Source organism: Balaenoptera borealis (assembly GCF_965194805.1).
Source record: "Balaenoptera borealis genome assembly, chromosome: 4".
NCBI classification, from domain to species: domain Eukaryota; kingdom Metazoa; phylum Chordata; class Mammalia; order Artiodactyla; family Balaenopteridae; genus Balaenoptera; species Balaenoptera borealis.
This window is the reverse complement of record NC_138861.1, coordinates 43,526,182-43,550,594: the sequence shown is the minus strand read 5'-3', so window position 1 is coordinate 43,550,594 and position 24,413 is coordinate 43,526,182. Positions and strand designations below refer to the sequence as shown.

Below are 24,413 nucleotides of genomic sequence, written 5' to 3'. Positions count from 1 at the left end.
ATTATCATTCCATTTTATAGATGAGAAATTGAAGCTAGGCATATCACAAAGGTAGGAAAGAGACAGAGCAAAGAATAAAACCTGGTTCTCCCGACCCTTTATATATTTTTTAAATACACACATTGCTTCTAATTGGACATTAGGATATCAGGTTTCTGAGGTGAGGATAATTACCCTTTGGGTTCACATGGATCATGCTTTCTCCATTAAATCTTTCAGAAAACTCCATTTTAACTGGTTCACTGCCTCCCTCACTAAACTATGAGCTCCCTGGGGGATGAGGCAACATCTGTCCTGTTCTCTGATGCATCCTACAACACAGCGCAGTGCCTGACACTCAGTAAATAACAGTGGCATCTTTTTACATTTGAAATGCAAGAGGAGTTTCCAAGGATGAGATTCTCAAGGGGTGGGGACAGGGTTCCTATAATGACCTCAGATGCCAAATTAGCATGCTCTCCTTTCCTTTTAGGGAGGGAAGGTGTTGGTTTGCAGAGATGAGGCAGGGAAGAGGGGCAAAAAATATACCTTCCTGTAAAGCCTCTGAACTCATGCTAAGTGATTTTACACATCCATTTGATATGACAAGAGAGCACACTGATCTAGAGTACAAATGAACGGTTCATTCAACACATCCCAAGGATTCATTAAGGTATGGTGGATGAATTGCATAATTTGAAACAATTCATCTGTAATTCTTTCACTCCTTCCCACCTCTTCAGGCTTCCCCTTTGTTCAATGATTTTTTTTTAGTAGCTGACAAAACCAGCTCATGACTTCTAGTCAGCAAACTCTGACAGTGCAGGGAAAAATAATCCCTGTGCTTCAAGGAATCAACAGATGCCCTAAGCCACTTCCTTCCACTCCTTCAGGACTGTTTTGCAATTCAATATTAGAGTAAGACAATAACTCATTCACAGTGGGCATGCATTATGTTTTCAGGTGTGGGAGATGTCATATATCTCAACTTTGGAAAACCACAGTAGTTAAAGGACATTTTAGATGAAGAGGAATCGTCGTGCAATTGAAAAGGCAGGGGCATCAGAGTCACAGGTGGCTTGGGTTCCTTCCTGAGCTCTCCTGAGCCTCCATTCCTTCAAAGCTAAGGATGATTATATGTTGTCCTGGTAATTTGGCTCTTGAGGGGCAGGGGCTATAGGGCTGGGGGAGGAGTTCTGATTTGTAGCATTGGCCCATTTCTATTGTGTAAATGCTACCACCACGGCTGATTTCAATGAATTCAGTAAAGATGCAGATACAAAATTAACATACAAAGTTCAGTAGCGTTTCTATACGCTAACAATGAATTTTCTGAAAAAGAAACAAAGATGTTGATTTCCCTGATAATAGCATCAAAAACAATAAAATACTTAAGAATAAATTTAACCAAGGAGTTTGTGAAAGATCTCTACTCTGAAAACTACAAGATATTGATGAAAGAAATTGAAAAAGACACAAATAAGTGGAAAGGTATTCTGTGTTCATGGACTGGAAGAATTAATATTGTTAAAATGTTAATACTACCAAAAGCCATCTATAGATTCAATGAAATTCCTATCAAGATTCCAATGGCAATTTTTACAGAAGTAGAAATAACATTCCTAAAATTTATATGGAACCACAAAAGACCCTGAATAGCCAAAGAAATTCTGAGAAAGAACAAAGCAGGGAGGCATCACACTCCCTGATTTCAAGCTATAATATAAGGCTATAGTAATCAAAACAGTATGGTACTGGCATAAAAACAAACAGACCCATGGAACAGAATCAAGAGCCAAGAAAATTACCCAAATATATACAGTCAACTAATATTTTCACAAGGGAGCCAAGAATACTCAAGCGAGAAAAAACTTGGTACTAGGATAATTGAATAGTCACATAAAAGAACGAAACTGGACCCCTGTCTTACACTACTGACAAAAATTAACTTGAAATGGATTAAATATAAGACCTGAAACCAGGTTTAATTTCTTCCTAGAATTAAACAGGAATAGAGTTCCTTGACTTGAGCTCTGGTAACGATTTTTTGGATATGACACCTAAACCACAAGCAAGGAAAGCAAAAATAAACAAGTGGGACTACACCAAACTAAAACACTTCTGTCAATGAGCAAAAGAAACCATCAATAATGTGAAAAGGACTTCCCTGGTGGTGCAGTGGTTAAGAATCCGCCTGCCAATGCAGGGGACATGGGTTCAATCCCTGGTCCGGGAAGATCCCACATGCCGTGGAGCAACTAAGCCCGTGGGCCACAACTACTGAGCCCGTGTTCTAGAGCCCATGACCCGCAGCTACTGAAGCCCACGTACTTAGATCCTGTGCTCCAAACAAGAGAAGCCACTGCAATGAGAAGCCTGCACACCACAACAAGAGTAGACCCGGCTCACCGCAACTAGAGAAAGCCCACGTGCAGCAATGAAGACCCAATGCACCCAAAAATAAAATAAAATAAATTTATAAAAATAATGTGGGCTTCCCTGGTGGCGCAGTGGTTGGGAGTCTGCCTGCTAATGCAGGGGACACGGGTTCGAGCCCTGGTCTGGGAAGATCCCACATGCCACGGAGCGGCTGGGCCCGTGAGCCATAACTACTGAGCCTGCGCGTCTGGAGCCTGTGCCCCGCAACGGGAGGGGCCGTGATAGTGAAAGGCCCGCGCACCGCGATGAAGAGCGGTCCCCGCACCGCGATGAAGAGTGGCCCCCGCTTGCCGCAACTAGAGAAAGCCCTCGCACGAACCGAAGACCCAACACAGTCAAAAATAAAATAAAATAAATAAATATATTTAAAAATAATAATAATAATAATAATAATGTGAAAAGACAACCTACAGGATGGGAAAAAATATTTGCACACCATATATCTGATAAGGGGTTAATATCTAAAATACATAAAGAACTCATACAATTCAGTAGCAGAAAACTAAATAACCCAATTAAAAAATGGGAAAAGGACCAGAATAGACATTTTTCCAAAGAAGATTCACCAAAGGCCACGTGAAAAGATGCTCAACGTCACTAGTCATTAGGGAAATGCAAATTAAAACCACAACAAGATACCACCTCATGCCTATGAGAAGGGCCATCAAGAAAAAGACAAGAGATAAAAAATGCTGGCATGGATGTGGACTGTTGGTCCTTGTGCACTGTTGGTGGGATGGTAAATTGGTACAGCCGCTATGGAAAACAGTATAAGGGACCTTTGAAAATTAAAAATAGAGCTACCATATGATCCAGCTATTCCACTTCTGGGTATTTTTGCATAGGAAACAAAAACCCTAACTCAAAAGATATGTGCACCCCCATGTTCACAGCAGCACTATTTACAACAGCCAAGACATGGAAACAACCTAAGTGTCCATCGATGGATGAATGGATAAGGAAGTTGTGGGCCGTGTGTGTGTGTGTGTGTGTGTGTGTGTGTGCATGTATGAACATTATTCAGCCATAAAAGGGAGAAAAATCCTACCATTTGCAACAACATGGGTGGACCTTGAATGTATTATGCTAAGTGAATTAAGTCAGACAGAAAATGACAAATACTGTATGATCTCACTTATATGTGGAGTCTAAAAAAAACCAAAAAACAAAAAACCAAACTCAGAAAAGAGATCAGACTTGGGGTTACCAGAGGTGGAGGGCTGGAGAGGGGCAACTGGAGGTGAAGTAACTTCCCCAACTGTATGGGTAGGAAAGTGGCAGTGTTGGGGTTGGAACCCAAGGCTGTGTAGCCTCCGAGGCCACAGCTTTAACCATTCACTACATCCCCCCTACATCACTCAAGTCAAACAGCTGGAAGTTCAATTTGGTCCTCAAGTCCTGCGCTCTCCCTCCTAAGCGTGTTATAAATCTGCCACGTCCTCTCTACTCCACCGCATCACTCTTAATTCTGGCACTTGTAACAGCTCACATGGACTACTGCAACAGGAAGCAGCTCCCTGCTTCCCGGGGGACATTGTCAGTAGATCCCCTATAATGTCCCCAGCCTCTCTAAAAATCAATGTCTCAGCAAGTCGCTACATTGCATTACACTGTTCAGTGCCTCCCCATCACGCACATGGTTCTCAAACCTCAGTGTGCAGAAGCATCGTGGAGCTGGTAGAATGCAGATTCCTGGTCCCTCCCCCAGAGATTCTGATTCTGTAAATGCAGTACGGAATTCAGGAATTCTCATTTTTACCAAGCACCCCAAGGAATTCAAGTGCTTTATGGGAAACATAGGTGTACAGAACAAAGTCTCAGCTCCTTTTCAAGGAAACAGAACCTCTTCTCTGCTATCTTACTTCGCTTAACACTCCAGGTAATGGAATCATTTACAGTTCCTCGAAACTACTTAGTTTCTCATCTTCTTTCCCTTCATCTGAACCTCCCTTTTCCTCTTTTCATCTGACTGACTCTTTCTCTTTCAAAGCCAGCTTAGGTTTAGATGACATCTCTAGATCCTTCCTTAACTCCCTGCTGCTTGCCAGCCTCCTCCCCCACCCCACCCCAGCCTCTGAAGGCACGCATACTGAAGGTACCACATTTGTCACACACTTGTCCCCTTCCAGACTATGGCCTCCTCTAGGTCAGGGTCAGAATCTCACCCCTCCCATTATACCAGGACCCAGCCACGTATGAGGCACATAGTAGGAGCTCAAACAGCAGGGGCCCATCTAACTACGGGGCTGGATAATCGGGGAGGAAGGTGAAAATGTGAGTCAAAATTACCCCTGAAAATCCTTTATATCGCCCAGAAAGTGATGGCTCCCTTTCACAAATACACAAAATTAACACACGTTATTTAGGGTGGTTAAATGAATCCTAATACATGTTTTATGAAAACTATGTAGCTTACGACATGAAATCAGTGCCTCAAGAAGCTCAGTATGTGGGACCAGTTGAGGGAACAGCAGAACCCCAGTTGCCAGCTTATGTGTGTAGTTGGATTTGAATGAATTCTGACTTCAATACATGCAGAGGGGGAACTGTTCTAATCATGAATGCTCCAGTATCATGGAACAACCACCTAACAACCTGACTGTACAGTACAGACAAACCTAGAGTCCTAAAACAAAGCTATAACTGTAACAGAAAGCTGAACTCTTCTAATTATTTACATAAACTCTCCCCATATGTAGCCAACAGTATAGATTTTGAAAAGACAGGTTCTTAGAAGGCCAGTACTGTTTGTCTAATATTGCCTAGCACAGCTCTGTGCATGGGAATACATGTGATGATTGCCCTTGAGCTTAGGGCTTTGTTGCCTGGTCTGTGTGTCCCTGGGCTTCAAAACTGGAATCTGACAGTGGTGAGCAGCAAGTTAAATCATGCAGTAAGTCATGACTTGATTCGATTCAAATAGGCAAAGTACTTAGGCAAAGTGTTCTTGTGGTTTGAGGATTATAAATGATTAAAGATGTCATCTTTGACTTCAAGTAATGCGTAATATCATCAGGAAATAAGACCTCAGCAGAAATAATAATCCACCACAGTGGATTCGAAAAGAGAAGGTGGGACTTGAGGGAAGGATAAAACTGGGGAAAGAATTCACGGATGGAGGTGCCCAGGTGTGAAAGCATAGAGGGTGTTCAAGGAGCTGTGGACTCCAACACTCACCTGTCCAGCTCCTCTCCCCAGTGCCCCCACCACTTTCCACCCCTCTGACCTTTGTTCCCCCTGCATCTTCTCATGGATGTGTCCCCCCCAAAACATTAATCACGTTCACTCCTCTTCCCCTTGCCTTTGTCCTCCACACTGGTCCCTTGCCCAGGATGCCATTTCAACTTGGATAAGTTGTACTGGTCCTTCACATCTGGTTTAAATTCCTTCTCCTAATCCATGCTATTAGTAGATCACACATCTGTCACCTCAAACCTCTGTTAAGTTCCTAGAGGGAAAAGATCTCATTTCTTTCATCTCTGTATTCCCATCACCCAGCAATGTTTTATGAGCTATATTACTGCATAATGGTGGTATCTTTTGACTAGACTCTGGATTAGATTCATAAAGTTAAAGAGGAATGGATAAGTAAGACCCATCTCCCTTGCTGCTCTTACATACCTGAGGTGTTTAGCATCTGTTGTAAGCTGAACTGTATCTCCACAAAATTCATGTTGAAGTCCAGTCCCAACCTCCAGTATCTCAGAATGTAACTGTATTTGGAGTTAAGAACTTTAAAGGTGATTAACTTAAAATAAGGCCATTAGGGTGAGGCCCTAATCCAATATGACTGGTGTCTTTCTAAGAAGAGGAAGAAACACCAGGGGTGTGCGTGCACAGAGGGACAACCATGGGAGGGCAAAGCAGCCAGAAGGCAGCCATCTGCAAGCCAAGAAGAGAGGCCTCCCAAGAAACCAACCTTGCCGCCACCTTGAGCTTAGACTTCCAGCCTCCAGAACTGTGAGAAAATAAATTTCCGTTGTTTAAGTCGCCAGTCTGTGCTATTTTGTTATGGCAGCTCCGGCATTAATAAACCTGGACCTAGTGCCGTATGCCAGGTACCGTTCTAAGCATTTTACAAATGCTTCAACATTTAAACACCTTCCCACCAGTGCCAGTGAATCACTATGGCTGCATTTCTCAATGGGCAGGAGGGGAGAAGAGTGTATCCCCGTCCCTCTAGGGTGGGAGCTAGGCATTCAGAATAAATATAGTTGGGGGAAAAACACCCTAAGAGATATATCTCTTTTCTCAGGTGAGAATCACAGGTGGAAGGGTGATGATTGATAATAATAACAATAGTAAAATGATTGCCACCATTAACTGAGCAGTTACTGTACATAGGCAAGTACCAGCCGTACTATACGAATTCCTTCTCATTTCTCCCCCACAGCAACCTTAAGAATTAGGTAATATTTCATTCCCTTTATTTTACGGAGGAAGAAACCAGGTTAAGAAGGGGCAAGCCAGTTGTCAGTTGGCAAGGAGAATCAGAATCAGACCCAGATCTGGGCCTTTTTCCACTCTGCACACTGCCTGGGAAGCGGACTGGGGTCACTTGGCTGGGGGAGGGGAGATTCTAAATGCGAGACTGAATTTGTTCTTAGTGCAGATCAATGGGGAGCAGCAAGGTCAATTGTTTTAGAAGAAAAGGCAGCAGGGAACACCTAACAGCCTTAATAGCATGTGCAAAAACAATCGTTCTCTTTATTTAGCTCCTCCTACATGCCAGGCATTAAGCTTGGAACTGAGTCCTGAGAAGCTGATATTTTTATCTTTTCCTTTTATGGACATGGAAACTGAAGGCCAGGGAAGCTGAGAGACCTGGTCAAGGTTGAAATAAGTGGTAGAACCGGAGTGGCAGGCCTGGGAGGCTCCAATCGTGCGCCTGTCGCAGCCCACCCACTCTACCTTGGCAGGTGTCTCAATGGCTTCTGTACCCACACTGCATAAATGGCCAGTGAATGCACGAGGGTCTCCATGCCCTGAACGGAGAGTTTACTTGCCATATCATGGTCTTTACGAAGATTCACCCTAAAGAATAATAAATAGTATAGAATACTAAATAATAAAGAGAAATGAATAATAATGGAGTAGCTTTTGCCCAAGAATGCTCCAAGGAGCCTTATTTTCCCAAGACGTTCCATGGAAAAAATTCTATGGTCAGACAAGTTTGGAAGTGCTGTCTGTTATCCCTCCACTGCCTTTGAGACTGCCAGTGTGGCAGTAAAACAAACAAACGAACAAACAAAAAACTGTGCACATCAACAGATTCTAAAGGCACTACAGTAAAAAAAAAAAAAATCTGATTCCTTCACTTAAGCTAAGCTTTCCCCAGTCTCTCTGAACCACAGAATTGTTTTTCTACATGTGTCAGTGAACATACCTCGCAGCACCCTTTTAGAGATACTGCATTGTAGGACTGAAGAAGCAGAAAGAGAAGCAGGCTGGAGCCACTTTTGGATATGGTAGCTAACATGCAGACTTTTTTCTTAAGAATTATCAAATTGTGGGGACTTCCCTGGCAGTCCAGGGGTTAAGACTCCATGCTTCCACTGCAGGGGGCATGGGTTCGATCCCTGTCAGGGAACTAAGATCGCACATGCCGTGTGGAACAGCCAAAAAATAAATAAATTTAAAAAAAGAATTATCAAATGGTTGGTTGTTTACATTTAGTTTGCTTTCTATTGAGAAAATAAACAGCTTCAAAAAATCTGACGCAATAAATCTGACAAGGGAAGGGCGATTTGCATTCCCAAATCTCGCGGCTCATCCTAAGCCTTCTTGCTTCCGCCCCAACCCCATTCCATTCTCCAGGTTTCCACCCACCCCTTCCTCTTCGGGGCTGCTCTCCAGCTACAGGCGACTGGACATGACAACTTGCAATGCACCATGTCCCTCACCCCCAGCCCTTACAATGAGGAAGCAGTGACAGGGAGGCATCAGACCCTCTGCCCACAGTTATAGCCCACGCTGGAAGATTCCAGAGAGATGATGCGTGAACTTATGTGGTAGGAGTATCTCTCTGCCTTGGGGTTAGGCAGGAGTACTCTAGACATTCCCACGGGGGGGCGGAGGGGAAGGTTGCCAACATTTCCTTTAAAATGTCCAGATTATGTACACAGTGCTATATTTAAAATAGCACAGGGAACTCTACTTAGTATTAGGTAACAACCTAAATGGGAAAAGAATCTGAAAAACAATAGATACATGTATATGTATAACTGAATCACTTTGCTGTACACTTGAAACTAACACAACATTGTTAATCACCTATACTCCAATATAAAATAAAAAGTAAAAAAAAAACTGCTACCAAAAAAAAATAAGTCCAGATTATGAGTGCTGTGATTTTTCTAATTCTCTTTTGCTTATTTTCAGTTTCTAATTTTCCATAATGAATATGCAGCACTTGTGTGCTAAGGAGGAGGAGGAAGCGGTGGTAAGAACGGGAGAGAGGCGGGGTGGGGGGGAGGGAGAAGGAAAGAAGGAGGGATGAGGGAGGAGGAGGGGAAAATAAATCATAAAATCTCCTGAGAAGGAGACTGCATGAGCTCACCTAATAAAATACACGCCTATCTCCCAGCAACCGTCAGCCTTAGTTGTGACCTGCAAAGCTGCAATTTGCAACACTTTCCCAGTCACCCCTTAACCAAAGCAAAGCTCAGAATTCAGGTGCAGCGCCGCCTCCCCCTTACCCACTCGGAAGATCAGATCGTCTTCGATGGGATTCTCTTTTCGTTTGCCGGTGCTGTACATGCTGGCGGGTCTCTTCACCGCCTTCTGTTTCACATGGCCGCTCCCCGGGGACTTCACGCGCCTCTTCACGCCCTCGGTGGTGGGGGACACGTCCGCCGACCGGATCACCTTCAGCTTAAACGGGCTGCCGCGGATGTGCTGGTCGTAGAGCCGCAGGGACAGGGTGAAGTCGCCCTCTTTCTGTACTGTGTACAGGAACTCGTACGTGCCGTTCTTGTTGTCCAGGATCTCCCCGTCCGCCACGCTGCCGTCGGGAGTGCTCAGCTCCGCCGTGATGTAGGCGTTGCCCGTTTTGCACAGCTCGCCATCTTTGTCCTTGGTTGTTATGGTAACGGACATGGGCTGCCCGATGATGGTCTGCCGCAGCCCCTCGCCCGTGGCCACCGTCTCGGAGGCGACGGCGTTGGTGGTTAAAATCGTCCCGAGGTTGTGGATGGACTTCTTGAGCCCCTCGGTCTCCACGATGAAGTCCAGCTGGTCGTTTTCTCGCGGGTGCAGCGGAAAATCCTGGTCCGCCAGTTCGTTCAGCTTCTCGCTCATCTGCTTCTTCACAAGCAGCACCTCCGTCTCCGTGCCATGGTTGAGGGCCTGCGCCGTGAAGCTGCTGCAGCTCTTGATACTCTCCTGCCCCTCAAGCAGAGTATCCAGCTGCGACTGGAGGACCTGCGGGGAAACCAAGCCGGGTGAGCTCTTCCCAGGGCGCCCGCGCCCGCACCTGCCCGCGCGCTTGGCCCCCGGCAGGGGGTGTTCAGTTTAACCCAGGGAACCCCGGTCTCACGCTGAATCCTAAATCGCCTTACCAGCTCCTACTCTCTCCCTTCCTCCTCGCCTGTCTCTCCCACACACATATTTATGGGGTCATGTGTCTTGGATAGGCGCAAGCAGAAACGTCACCGACAGCTTGGCAGCCAGATTGCTATGCCTGAGATCTGAAATTTTATTCAGTATTCAGTATCTTTGTCTAATGTCCAAAGTTTCCCTGTCACCACCTAAAGGAACAGAAACCAGACAAATGAAAACTCCACACCTGAATATCGGAAGCTTTCATCCCTGGTTTTGTGATGGGACATGCAGAGTTAAACAAAGGCTGCAGTCAGGGTTCTCTCTGAAGTTGACTAACAGGTTGGTGTGGGTGAGAGAGCAATTAAGAGACTATTAGACATTATAATTAAGGAAGGAAAACAATCCAATTTAACCCTAAATCCTGAAAGCATTACTTGATATTCAACTTTGCCTTGTGTCAAGTTATCAAGTGGTACTTAAGGCCACAGAATCATAGTTTTGCTGAAAACAGAAGGAAGAAATAGCTGGATAAGCCACTAAATGAAAACTACTGTTTACTGAATAACAGTGACACTTAACCCATTTGAGTCCCCTTTACCGCTGGTAGAACACAGTAAGCTAGCGCCAGGGAGGCCCGGGATAGTGCACCTCTCACAGGATGTCTGTAGGAAAGGGTGGAGTCTTACTTTGTGTTTGAGACCATAGTTGACTTCCAGCTCCATAAGCAGCACGCTCTTGCGCACATTTAAAGTCTTCTGGAGTTCATCAAAGGTAGAATGGATGTCATCCACAATGCTGGCCTTTTGGTCGGTTAACTGATGGATGATTTCTGAGATGAACTGAAGAGCAGAATCTATTTCTGGGAGCCTGGAAGACAGTTATCAGAGGTCGTTATTATAATAAGATCCACACGGAAATAGTAAAAAAAAAAAAAATCTATCCAAACACTATATTTTGTCAAGAAATATCTTCTGTGCCTTTCATCATCTTTAAAAAGTAATAACTGAAGAACAGAGTGAGTAAGACATGACATAATTACTGCCTTTGAGAGAAGAGATTTTGAGGGTCCACATCTATTTCAATCTACCTCAATCATTTAATTTTAAAAATTGATGGTACAAAGCCTTGAAGCTCTCAGAACCCCATGGCTTTTTCTCACACTCTAAATCAGCTGTTCTCTACAATGGATAAACAACAAGGTCCTACTGTAGAGCACAGAGAACTATATTCAATATCCTGTGATAAACCACAATGGAAAGGAATTTTTTTAAAAAGAATGTATATATATATATATATGTATAACTGAATCACTTTGCTGTACAGCAGCAATTAACACAACATTGTAAATCAACTATACTTCAATAAAAAAAATAAGAAGAAAAAGAAAAAATAAATAAATCAGGCGTTCTCTAACTTGACATATTGATATTTTGGGCCAGATAATTCTTTCTTGCAGGTGGCTGTCCTGTGAATTGTAGGATGTTTAACAACATCCTTTCCTCTACCCCTCCCCCCCACACAGTTGTGACACCAAATTGTCTCCAGGCATTGCCAAATGTCCCTTGGGGGGTATCATCGCCCTTGGTTGAGGACCACTGGTCTAAATATATAGCTGTATCTTTTTACCCAATCACATGAAAAACTTATCCAAACTCAGAGTTTCCTGGGAATTTCTTGCAAGTTTCCAAGTTCTTTTAATTAGTATAGAATAGCCACACTTTTCTCACTTCAACTTTTGGTAAAGAGATTTATTTTCATTTTGCTGTTTATTTCCTCTCTTTGGTCCTTCTCATGCATCACACAGCTACTCTGTTCCTTCATTTCCATGCCAAATAAAGAGCCTGGAAGCAGGGAAGGAGAAGGAAAATTGAGCACTTGCTGCTCAGGACCATTCTGCTGGGCTCAAACAGAGATGAGCCAGTCACAGTCGGCACAGTGGCTTGTAAGTGTATCAAGAACAGTAGCTAAGAAAGGCTCTTCAGACAGCCTGGTTTCAGGCACAAATTTCAGAGATCTCCTGAGAGTGTATTTTCCTCGAGTATATTTTGTTCATTTAATCATACTAAGGTACTAAAAGGAAAACCACCACTCATAACAAAAGGGGGTTGGAATTTTACCAAGGGGCAGGGGATGACCCTCATCACTCACTAGTTTATGACTACAGGCCTATGATCAAAGGACAATTTATTTAAGTGTCATGAATCTTCTATCCCACTGGGACACGAGACCCTGAGGCCACAGGCGGCCAGTCAGGAGCCAGGCAGAGGTATGCACACCTTTTGTTGACAGCGTCCAGCTGGACCTGGAGTGAGGCCTTGTGCTGCTCCACCACGTCCTTGAGGGGGACTGTGGGGTGTTCCGCGTGCTCCCCCTCCGTGCACTCCCGACACATGGCGGTCTCGCAGGACTGGCAGTAAAAGTCCATCACCTGCGGGTGACACAAGAGCAATTCCAGGTTTGGTGCCAGTGACTGAGTGCTGACCATGCACTAGGCCTTCACTTGCACTCTCTCAGTGAATTCTCACAGCCTCCCCAGGATGTGGGCAGTATTATATCCAGGTTCACAGGAGAAAAGGAAAGACAAACTTTTATGTTCCAGGTCTCGAACAGAGGTGGATCGGACTCCAAAGCTGTTGCTATGGCCACAAAACCAGCTTTTCTTGGCCACTCCCCTAAGGCAGAACAGTATAGGCCTTTGGTGCTCAAACTTTTTGGTCTCAGGACCCCTTTCCACTCTTTATACATGATTGAAGATTCCGAATGCTTTGTGTTTATATGAGTTATATCTATAGCTATTTATTATGTTAAAAATGGAAACTGAGAAACATTCAAAATATTGATTAATTTATCAAAAGCAAAAATAAATGTTAACATTAATATAATTTATGAAAAGTATATTTTGCAAAACAAAAAATTTTGTGAGGAGAATGGCATTGCTTTTCATATTTGTAAATCTCTTCAGTGTCTGGCTTCATAGAAGACAGCTGGATTCTCATATCTGCTTCTGTATTCAATCTGTTTTGCTAGCACACATAGTAGAGTCTCTGGAAAATGCCACTGAATACTCATGAGAGGTTGAGAGTAAAAAAGGTAAATAATGTTTTAGTATTATCATAAATATAGTTTTGACCTTGTGGATCCCCTGAAAGGGTCTGGAGACCCATGAGAGTTCCTGGATTGCACCTTGAGAATGGCTACTGTTTGGATAAGAGATGAGCTGGATGCAACAGTTTGCATCCTGGCTCCACCACTTACGTGACCTCACCGTGTCTCAATTTTCGCTTTGGCAAATGGGGACAGTCGTGTAACATACTAACCTACTTCATAGGGCTGCGATGAGGATTTGGTAGATTAATAGGCACAAAGAACTTAGACGATGCCTGGCACTGGCACATAGTAAGTTGTTAATAAGTAGTAGCAGTGATGATGGCGCTGATGATATCATTTGCTTACCTGAAAATAAAACCACCTGACCCTGACTGTGGTGAACTCTCAGTATCAATATAACATAAAGCCTGAAGGTTAGTTTCCTTGTGAAGGCATTCCCCTTATTCTCTCAGCTGGAAATAACTTCTCCAATATTGAATTCCCAAAGCACTTGGGGCGGGGGGGGGGAATCTTTTTCTTGAAGTATAACACACATACAGAAAATGGCATAAATCCTAACACAGATTGATGGATTTTCATAAAGTGAATGCACCCACTAAAGCAATTTTATTCATACCCCTTTTATGAAATATTTATAAGATTTTAAGTTACTGAGTACTGCAACTCTCTCACCCAGAGCCTAGGTAATTCCCTGCACATAGTACGTCTATAATAACATTGCTGAATGTGTGAACTCTATGCTGTTTATAAGAGACTCACGTTAGGTTGAAAGTAAAAAGATGGAAAAAGATATTCCGTGCAAAGAGTAACCAAAAGAGAGCTGGAGTAGCTATTCTAATATTAGACAAAACAGGCTTTAAGACAAAAGTTGTTATAACAGACAGAAAAGGACATTATCAACTATACTTCAATTAAAAAAAGGACATTATATAATAACAAAATGGTAAATCCATCAAGAAGATATAACAATTATTAATAAATATGTAACCAACAGCAGAGTCCTAATATATATGAAGCAAAAACTGACAGAATTGACGGGAGAAATGGAGAGTTCAATAATAATAGTTGGAGATTTCAATATTCCACTTTCAATAATGATACAACTATTAGACAGAAGATCAGTAAAGAAATAGAGAACTTGAACAACATTATAAACCAACTAGGCCTAACACACACATGTGGAACACTCTGTTCAATAACAGAAGACACATTTTTGTCAAGTACACATGGAACATCTTCCAGAAGAAACCATACATTAGGTCACAAAAGTCTCAATAAATTTAAAAAAACTGAAGTCATATAAAGTATCTTCTCTGGCTACAGTAGAATGAAATTAGAAATCAATAACAGAAGGAAATGTGGAAAATTAACAAATATGTGGAAATTAAATAACACAAACAATGAGTCAAAGAAGAAATTACAAGGGAAAGTACAAAATATTTTGAGATGAATAAAAACACAACATATCAAAACTTATGACAGTGCTCAGAGCAAAATTTATAGCTGTAAATGCCTACATTAAAAAGAAGATCTCAAATCAATAACCTAGGCTTCCACCTTAGAGAACTAGAAAAAGAAGAACAAATTAAACCCAAAGCAAACGGAAGAAAGGAAATAAAGATTAGTGTGGAGATCAATAAAATGGAGAACAGAAAAACAATAGAGAGAATCAATGAAGCCACAGTTGGCTCTTTGTAAGAATCAACAAAATTGACAAATAGAATACTATGGACTGTTGTATGTCAACAAATCAAATAACCTAGATAAAATGGATAAATTCCTAGAAACACACAAACTACCAAAACTAACTTAGAGAAGAAATAGAACATATGAATAGACCTACAATAAGTAAAGAGATGAATCAATATTCAAAAAACCTCCAACAAAGAAAAGTCCAGGGCGAGATGGCTTCACTGGTGAATTCTACCAAACATTTAAAGAAGAATTAACACCAATCCCCAAACTCTTCAAAAAATAGAAGAGAAGGGAACATTTCCTAATTCATTAGGCCAGTAATATACTGACACCAAAGTCAAAGACATCACACAAGAAAAGAAAATTAAAGACTAATAATCCCTATGAATGTAGGTGCAAAAATCCTTAACAAAATACTAGTAAACTGAACCCAGCTGCATATTAAAAAGATTAAACACCATGACCAAATGGGATTTATTCCAGGAATGCAGGGGTGGTCCACATACAATAATCAATATATGTAATACACCACGCTAATAAGATGAAGGGGAAGAATCCCACATGATCAGATCAGTAAATACAGAAAAAGGATTTGACAATATCCAACACCCTTTCATGATAAAAAACAAAACAAAACAAAAAACACATCAAATTAGAAATAGAAGGAAAATTCCTCAACTTGAAAAACGGCATCTGCAAAAACCCCACAGCTTACTTAATAGTGACTCCCTCCTAAGATCAGGAACATGACAAGGATGTCCACTTTTGCCACTTCTATTCAACAATGTACTGAAAGTTTTAGCCAGAGCGTATAAGCAAGAAAAATAAAATGCATCCAAACTGGAAAAGAAGAAGTAAGAATTTCTCTATTCAGAGATGACTTATATATGGAAAATCCCAAAGAATGTACACATGTGCACATGCACACACACACACACTATTAGAACTAACAAATGAATTCAGCAAAGTTTTAGGATACAACATCAACAAACAAAAATCAGTTGTATTTCTATACACTAGCAATGAACAATCCAAAAATGAAATTAAGAAAATTCCATTTATAATAGCATCCAAAAGAATATAAAATACTTAAAGAATAACTTTAACAGAGAAGGTACAAGACTTGTACACTGAAAGCTACAAAATATTGTTGAAAGAAATTAAAGAATACCTAAATAATGGAAATAAATGGAAAGATATCCCATGCTCATGAATTGGAAGACTTAATATTGTTAAGGGGGCAATATTCCCAAATTGATCTATAGATTCAATGAAATATCTATCAAAACCCCAACTTCTTTTTTCACAGAAGTGAACAAGCTGTTCTTAAAATTTATATAAAATTACACTGGTACCCTGAATAGCCAAAACAATCTTCAAAAGAAGAAGAAAATTGGAAACCTCACACTTCCCTATTTCAAAACTTACTACCAAGCTAGAGTAATAAAAATTGTGTGTTACCAGCATAAGGATAGGCATATAGATCAATGGAATAGAATTGAGAGTCCAGAAATAAAACCATACATTTATGGTCAACTGATTCTTGAAAAGGGTGCCAGGACCACTCAATGGGGGAAAAGAGGCTTTTCAACAAGGGATGTCAAGACCACTGGATATCTATGTGTAAAAGAATGAAGTTGAAACCTTACCTCACTCCATATACAAAAATTAACTCAAAATAGATTAACAACCTAAATGTAAGAGCTAAAACTATAAAAATCCTAGAAAAAAAAAATAGGGTTAAATTTTCATGACCTTGGACTTGGCAATAGATTCCTAGATATGATACCAAAAACACAAGCAAAAAAAGAAAAAATAGATAAATTGGACTTCATCAAATTAAAAACTTGTGTATCAAAGGGCAGCACCAGGAAAGTAAAAAGAATGGGAAAAATATTTCCTAGTTATATATCTGATAAGGATGTAGTATCCAGAACATACAAAGAACTCCTGCAACTCAAGAACCCAATTCAAAAATTGTCAAAGGAATTAAATAGACATTTGTTTAAAAAGGGTAAACAAAAATGGCCAATTTTCACAGGAAAATACTCTAACATCATTAGTCACTAGGAAAATGCAAATCAAAACTGCAGTGAGACACCACTTCACACCAGCTAGGAGGGCTAGACTCAAAAAATCAGATAACAAGTATTGGTGAGAATGTGAAAAAATCAGAACTCTCATACTTTGCTGGTGGGAATGTAAAATGGTGTAATTCTATGAAAACAGTTGGTGGTTCCTCAAAGGTTAAATATTACCATATGACCCAGCAATTCCACTCCTAGGTATCTACCCAAGAGAACTGAAAACGTATGTCCACACAAAAACTGTACATGAATGTTCATAGCAGCATTATTCATAATAGCCAAAAGGTGGAAACAACCCAAATATCCATCAACTCATGAATGGATAAACAAATTATGGTATAATATTTAGCCATACAAGAGGAATGAAGTTCTGATATACGCTGTAATATAGATGAACCTTGAAAACATTATGCTAAGTGATAGAAGCCAGACTCAAAAGGCCACATATTGGAGAATTCCATTTATATCAAATGTCCACAATGGACAAATCCTTAGAGACAGAAAGCAGGCTGATGGGTGCCAGGGGTTGGGGTGTCGGGGAGGGGATGAGGAATGGCTGCTTAATAGGTATGGAGTTTCTTTGGGGGGTAATGAAAAACTTCTGGAATTAGATGGTGGTGATGTTTGGACAACCTTTTAAATATACTAAAAGCCATTGAATTGTACACTTTAAAGTGGTTAAAATGTTGAATTTTATGTTAAGTGATTTTAACCTCCAGTTTAAGAAATTGATTGCATCTTTGAAGAGATAGCAACAGACCTGGGTAGTTGTCCCTGGTTCTGTATCTTGCATGTTTCCTGGGAAGTAAAGGCCCTGAAATCATTTTGAAGCGTCTACAACTAGTCATTCTCTAATGCTTGTGCTCAGGTTCTGACAGCTTTGACTCAAGCTGAGACTTCATTGTGGGAGGTGAGCAACTCAGTTGAACTCATCCATCTTGGGTGAGAGGACACTGGTGCTCCCAAGGGTGGGTGGGCCAGAGCCCAGGATGAGCTTGTTGTTGTTGACAGGTAGTCACCATCTGTGTTCATTAGAAGAGGAGATGGCAGGACTATATGCATAATAACGTGCTGAAAAGGATGGTCAGGGCCTTGCAGCCACCACCGCCCACCCCCCCACCAGGCTTCTGGAAGTGGGGGCTGATTAGTGGCAGGGTATTCTTAATGAGGATCTCTCCTTTGCACCTCTTAACATGCTTGTTAGGAAGGCACCTAAGCCAGCAACAACAGGGCTTAAGGATCATTTGTGTTCTGGGACTTCGAGGCATGAGCTCAAATGTCTGCTTTAAGTGCAAAGCACCTCTTAAATCACTGACGATTATTCCTATTTTTCTTTGTATTTGAACAATGCAGCCATGGCAGTTTAATTAGAAGACAGATAGTGTCACAGCACTGAAAGTAAATGACAGGCTTTCATCCACATGTGCTAATCAGCACCAGGCAGTTTATGAGGGCAACATCCTGCTTCATTGTTAATTACCTGATTTTATGGAATTGTTTGAATTGTTTTTAAAGATTTGCCCATGGCAATTAACCACAGCCATTTATCTGTAATATTGCATGCATTTGACTTGAATATGCAGTGAGGACCCCTGTTTCAGAGCATCAGCAGAGAACTCCTACAATCTATGGTGGAACAATTGAATGATTCAAGACACGCAGTAAATTTTCCAAGGCCTCTTGCTAGTTTATACGTTTTATGATTCCAAAGACTCATAATGACTCAGCATAGAAAAAGTGCTCAAAACACACTTTAAATAGCTTCATTCACCTCCAGGAGGATCCAACTCTAAATTTAGAGTTAATTTTTAATGTGATTTGATGTGATATGTTTGGTAGAGAAACAGGGAACGTTTCAACCTAAAGGCTTCTTTACCTTTGCTGGAATTAGCATCTCTGTGAGTGTTTCTCCTTAGCAGCCTATGGCATCCAAGGGTCTCTATTGCTCAGGCATGCTCAGGAAATACATCTTTAGGAATTCTTTGTGAAGCTTAACATTTATTTTCTCCTATGATTATTAACTGTTTATAGATCTCCTGTGAATTTTTCAAGTTCTAGGCTCATTTTCTTTTGTGATATTCAATATTTTTCTTAATTAGTAAGTAAGTGCTCTTACACGGTAAAAGTTTGCTGGGGTATTTTATTTTATTTATTTATTTTTTTAAAAAAATATTTATTTATTTTGGCTGCGCCGTGTCTTCCTTGCAGCACGCGGGATCTTCTTTGCAGAATGCGGACTCTTAGCAGACTCTTAGTTTCGGTATTCACGCGGGATCTAGTTCCCCGATCAGGGATCGAACCTGGGTCCCCTACATTGGGAGAGCGAAGTCCCACCCCTGGACCACCAAGGAAGTCCCTGCTCAGGTACTTTAAATAAGAATTTTACAGCTACTTTCATAAACTAAATGATTCATAGTTTTCTTTTTGTTCTGTCTTCACTAGATTTTGGTGTCAGAGTTAATGAGTATATCATAGGTGAATTTGGGAGCTTCCTATCTTTTCTTATGATCCAGAAGTATAGATATTATGAACCATATCTGTTTTATACAGGTTTGAAGGCATTCAGTTTTAAATGAACTTTCACCAGTTTTTTTCAAGATTATAGGTCTATTTGGGTTTTCTTGATCATTTGTAGTTTCCTAGTTAATCATCCACTTCATTCAAACTTTCACTATATTACCCTTTAGCACAGAAAATTGATCTACTAATTTTAAAATCTTCTTTTTATCTATACTGATATCTCTTTATTAGTCCCAATTTGATTTATTTATATTTACCCTTTGGTGCTTTACCAGATGTCAGATTATTTCATTAATTAAAAAAAATTCAGCTCTTGTATATATTCATCAACACAATTGTTTCATTATTTTCAAACTCTCCAAGGTTATCTTTACTATTTTCTTTTTTTCATATGCCATATATTTATTTTAATGTTCTTTTCCTAACTTCTTGAAATGAACTCTTTTTAAATAAAATACTTAACATATAAAATTTCCTGAGTATAGATAATGACTTTATCTTATACATTTAATAGATAAAGCTTACACTTTCAATATTTTGTAAATAGTCTAATTTTGCTATTTTTTCTTTGATTAAATAATTATAAACTTTTAAAAAAGATTTGGGGTTTCTTCTATAACATATGTTACTAGTGTAATTTTATTGCATTGTGGTGCAGGAACTTGGTCTACACAACGGAAAAATACAGTGATTTTAAAAAAATGACCTATTATATGATCAATTTGAATTGCTCAAATTCTCACAATCTTAATAGCTTAGTTGAACAGATTTTAGTATATGCCTTTTTATTAGTGGGAGGCAGATTCTCAAGTGAAAGAATACTCTTTTCTCTGAAATTCATCCTTCCTTCTCCAAGTCCATTGATGCTTTTCTTGTTCTACCCCTTATGATCCCTCATTTGGACGACTCAATACTAAACTCAGTTGGTGGTGCAGCCTCCAGTCTCTGCTACGCTATTCCTCCACAATGCCATTAACATACCCACCGCCTGTTTAAAAGGTTTTAATGCTTCTCCACTGCTTATGAAACTTAGGTCAAACCTTTCCTCGATGACATTCTTAGCTCATCACAATTTCTCCCCTCTATCTTTCCAGACTCATCCTGTATTCTCCAGCCCATCTATGTTCCCACCACCACTGGGGCATCTCCATGCTCTAGCTGTGCTGAGCTGCAAGCTCATTCCTGAATTCCACGACACTCCTGCCTTTACTTATTGATGTAATCTTTTCAGTTGCCATTATTTCTCATTCCACATGATTGTCCTTTACACCCCAAATTTGGACCAGTGTCTATAGTAGATCTCCTAAAGTTTCTAAAATTTTACTCCCCTATCAAGTCAGATCTCCAGAGAGCTCCATGCCTGGACTACACTTGAAGGGGACTCAGGTACCTGATGGAAATGCCTTCCCAGACTAGTATTTAGAATGTGAGCCCCAGGAGGAGACAGCCTTAGCATTCACTAAGAGCTAGTGTGAGAAGCGGTCATAAGAGGGCACCCTTTCAAATTCCTTTCACAAAACTTACATGGTAACTCTCCCTTGGAGTACAGTGTGCAAAAAATCTACAGTTATCAATAGCCTGGTGTGCTTTCGATTAAATAATTAAGGATATGTAATCCACGATGTCTCTCTTGTTTTGGCTACCAAAACACTCAGGATGCTATTTCCTCCTGGTCTAGCTTTTATGATGTGTCAACTAGCTGTGTGACTTAAACTGTTCAAGTCTCAGTTTCTTTATCTATAAAATGAAGGTAACCATTACCAATTTACACAGAGTGGTGTGTGAGAAGCCTAGCATGGTGTCTGGCCATTTGTTTAAAAATATGTACTACTGACTTCTGAGAGACTGAATATAAAAATGCACACGGACCATACAAAAATAAAACTCTGACCCACAACCTGCCCAAGAAACCAACCTCCTTATCCACAATGAAACAAACCAGGAAGCCAGTCTGCTATAAGTCAGACTGCTATCTCTGGTAACAATCCAAAAAGCTAAACAATAACTTCTGTACCAATTGACCCCAAATGGTTAGGACTTGATAATTAACAGCTTCTATAATTTTTGTCCCTGCTTCCAACTTAGGACCAACCAGAGAAAGCCAAATCTGTACCTCTAAGCAGTCACGTAGGATGTCCCCCTTCTAATTAGTTGGCCCCCAGCTTCCCCATGCCAACCACTCCCAATCAGGGCACAGCTGAAGCCTCCCCTTTTTTCCACTACAGAGCTTTCCCGCTCCTCTGCCTGACTTTGAGTCTCTGACAAAACATAAGTGATGGTCTGACTCCTTGTTACAGCAAGTGCTGAGTAAATAGCCTTTGCTTTTCCTCATTTGGTTGGTCTCTGTTTATATGTACACTTCCATGTGTAAGATGCTGTGCTGAGTGCTAGGGGTATAATGATGAACATGGTCCCTCCCTCTTGGAGCTCACTTTCTACAAGGAAAGCCAGCAGATACACAGCTGGAGGCAGGCAGAACACGGCAAATGTCATGAAGGAAATCAAGACAGTGGTATGATGGCGGGAAACCGGGTGTCAGAGGCGGTCTGCCCTAGAGCGTGCGCTAGAGAGGACTGCCTGGTGTAGGAGAAATTTGAGCTGAGACACGGAGGGTGAGAATGAGCTAGACACATAAAGAGGGAACGAAGAGCATTCCAGGCATGAGGAACAGAGAGCAGCCAGGGCCCAAGGTGGGAAACCACTTGGCAAGTTCTAGGAGGCCAGTGAGGCTGCAGCACAGTGGGTCTTTGAGAGGTAGATCAACAGTTATTAGTTACGGCTAATAATTATTGCTTTGCCCTAAGAACCTCATGTTACTTCAGTGGTTTGATTATAGCAGTTTCAGACACTTTTGAAGTGGTCACTACATAAAGAAAAAAATGAAATAAGCCATTAATTAGAAATAATTTTAATAGCTAATATTTATAGAGAGCTTACAGTATGCTTTCTATGACTAAAATATTTAATTCTCCAAATAATCCTGTATGGGAGACTGTTATTACTTTCCTTCTGCAGATGAGGGAGTGAGACAGAGAGTTTAGTAAATTTCCCAAAGCTGACACAGGAAATGAGTTTGAAGAACAGGATTTGAATCAGGCAGTCTGACTCCAAAGCCGGCAGTGAGCTGCTACACAGTGCTGCCTCTTCAGGCTACACAGCTGCTGTGAATCCATCGTTTGATGGCAAACCCCGGTCCTCCCGAGTTTATAATGGTTACTGTGTTTGCTGGCAGCAGGAAGTATGTTTGGAATCTACAGGCTATAATCTCTGATCAGGGATTCACATAACTTCAGAGTATTTATGATTAAGGAATAGGGTCTAATGGAGCATGAGAAAAATTTCCCTAGCAAGAAAAATAAAACACTGTAAATAACATTTTAATAATCATTCTCAACTTGCAGAACTTATCTACTATTAAATCTTTCTCCATAATTTATTACACAGATGTTTGTGGGTCAAAGTATGCCCAGCTTGCAAACAGTTGTGAGTTTGCTCTCCTGGGGAAACCAACAATTTGTGCTAAGTCGGCACAATGAAGATTGATCTTATTATTTAAATAAATTGGGTCAGAGAAAGGAAGCAGGCAAAATAGTCTGAGGACAGGTAAAAAGTGTTTTCAATCACTCATTTTCCAGGTGGAGTTCTGTTTCAGTGTATATACCCTCTGATTGACCAAAGCCTCCCCAAATCAAGCAGCCCCTCGGCCAGGCAGTGCCGGCAATCCGCTCACTTACATTCCCATCGTGGTTTGGGCAAGAGAGAGGCTTCCCCGCAGCCACGGCGGTGACCGTCTCCAGGATGGAGGACTCCTCAGCACTGCTGCCTGGAGTTCGCTGCAGCACGTCCATCAGGTTTGTGATGAAGAAGTTGTTCTGGAGCGCGGCCACCCCCTTCTCGGGCAGGATGGAGGTCTGGCGGCACACGGGGCAGGAGAGGGTTAGACTGTGGGCGGGAATGTAGTTCTGCAGGCACCTGTCACAGAAACAGAAGCGGGGCGGTCAGCACAGTGGGGCTCCTGCAGGGGGTACCAGACAGGTTCTCGGTGACTACAGGGCTACTTTGCGTAACTTCCGTTGTGGTCTCCTTCACTAGGAAAAGATTAGTTCTGAAGTCAGTAGGTCACCTCACATTGGACCGGTCAACTGATCAGATAATCTCATTGAGTTTGGTACTGTTTCCTCGAGCTTTGCCACACAGGCAAAGTGTGGTCCACAGGTGAGCATCACTGGCCTCAACGGGGAGCGTGGAAGAAACGCAGACTCGCAGGACCCACTCCAGGCCTGATGAATCAGATTCCCAGGCGATGTGTACGCACATTTAAGATTGAGAAGCACTGGCCTAGAATACCTAGTACGGCGTTCACGAATTTGTGGACTTTTACACAAACTGGAAGAAACATGTCACATTTTATCTGTTAGCGCTGAAACTCTTTTTACATACAAAATCATAAGCAGATTTCAGATGTTAAAAACACATCGAAGTGGAAATGTTTTGTTTGAAACAGGGATGGGACACCCAGAGTCCCACCAACACCATCTCTTCTTAACAGCCTCTCCTTAAGAGCCATCAACTTAATTCATTTAATCAGCGAAATGTATGGCTAATACAGTTGACCCTTGAACAACGTGCGAGTTACGGGCGCCGACCCTTGGTGCAGTGGAAAATCCGAAAATCCACGTATGACTCAGAGCCAGCCCTTCAATTACCCAGTTCCTCCACATCCGGGATTCTACATCTGCAGATTCAACCAACCGCAGATCTTGTCATCCTGTAATACTGACTACTGAAAAGAATCCGCATATAAGTAAACCCATGCAGTTCAAACCCGTGTTGTTTGGGGGTCAACTTTACTTCCCATAATCCTGTGATCACTTTTAAATGTATGAGGAAAGACAGGCAGAGAGAGGGTAAGTTACTTGCCCAAGGGACTTAGGCCGTCAGAGGCAGAGTGGTTGTTCAAACCCAGGCAATTTGGCACCAGAATCTAAGCTCGACATCACTACAGTGTTTCCCAGTTTCTCCAACAAATTTGAAAACCTCTGA

The 24,413-nt window shown here is 41.4% G+C and overlaps 1 protein-coding gene and 2 long non-coding RNA genes across 17 annotated transcripts in view; 2 read left to right on the top strand and 1 right to left on the bottom strand.

Annotated features, from left to right (window-relative positions):
- Positions 1 to 24,413, bottom strand: part of TRIM2 (tripartite motif containing 2) — a 193,769-nt gene that overhangs the window by 120,345 nt on the left and 49,011 nt on the right. For all 15 annotated transcript variants that reach the window (XR_014244519.1, XM_082391519.1, XM_082391520.1 and 12 more), the window contains 4 exons: positions 23,105 to 23,342; positions 12,237 to 12,388; positions 10,647 to 10,827; positions 9,117 to 9,840 (listed from right to left, as the gene is read on the bottom strand). Coding sequence is in view for 14 of the 15 variants with exons in the window: in XM_082391519.1 (XP_082247645.1) it covers positions 9,117 to 9,840; positions 10,647 to 10,827; positions 12,237 to 12,388; positions 23,105 to 23,342 (1,295 nt within the window). In the remaining variant the exon portion in view is untranslated. The remainder of the gene's footprint in view (positions 1 to 9,116; positions 9,841 to 10,646; positions 10,828 to 12,236; positions 12,389 to 23,104; positions 23,343 to 24,413) is intronic.
- LOC309628456 lies at positions 9,745 to 23,115 on the top strand. The gene is made up of 3 exons (XR_014244536.1): positions 9,745 to 9,860; positions 19,059 to 19,214; positions 23,006 to 23,115. It is a non-coding gene; the product is annotated as an uncharacterized lncRNA (long non-coding RNA).
- LOC309628457 lies at positions 23,123 to 24,194 on the top strand. Its single transcript, XR_014244537.1, has 2 exons — positions 23,123 to 23,221; positions 23,463 to 24,194. It is a non-coding gene; the product is annotated as an uncharacterized lncRNA (long non-coding RNA).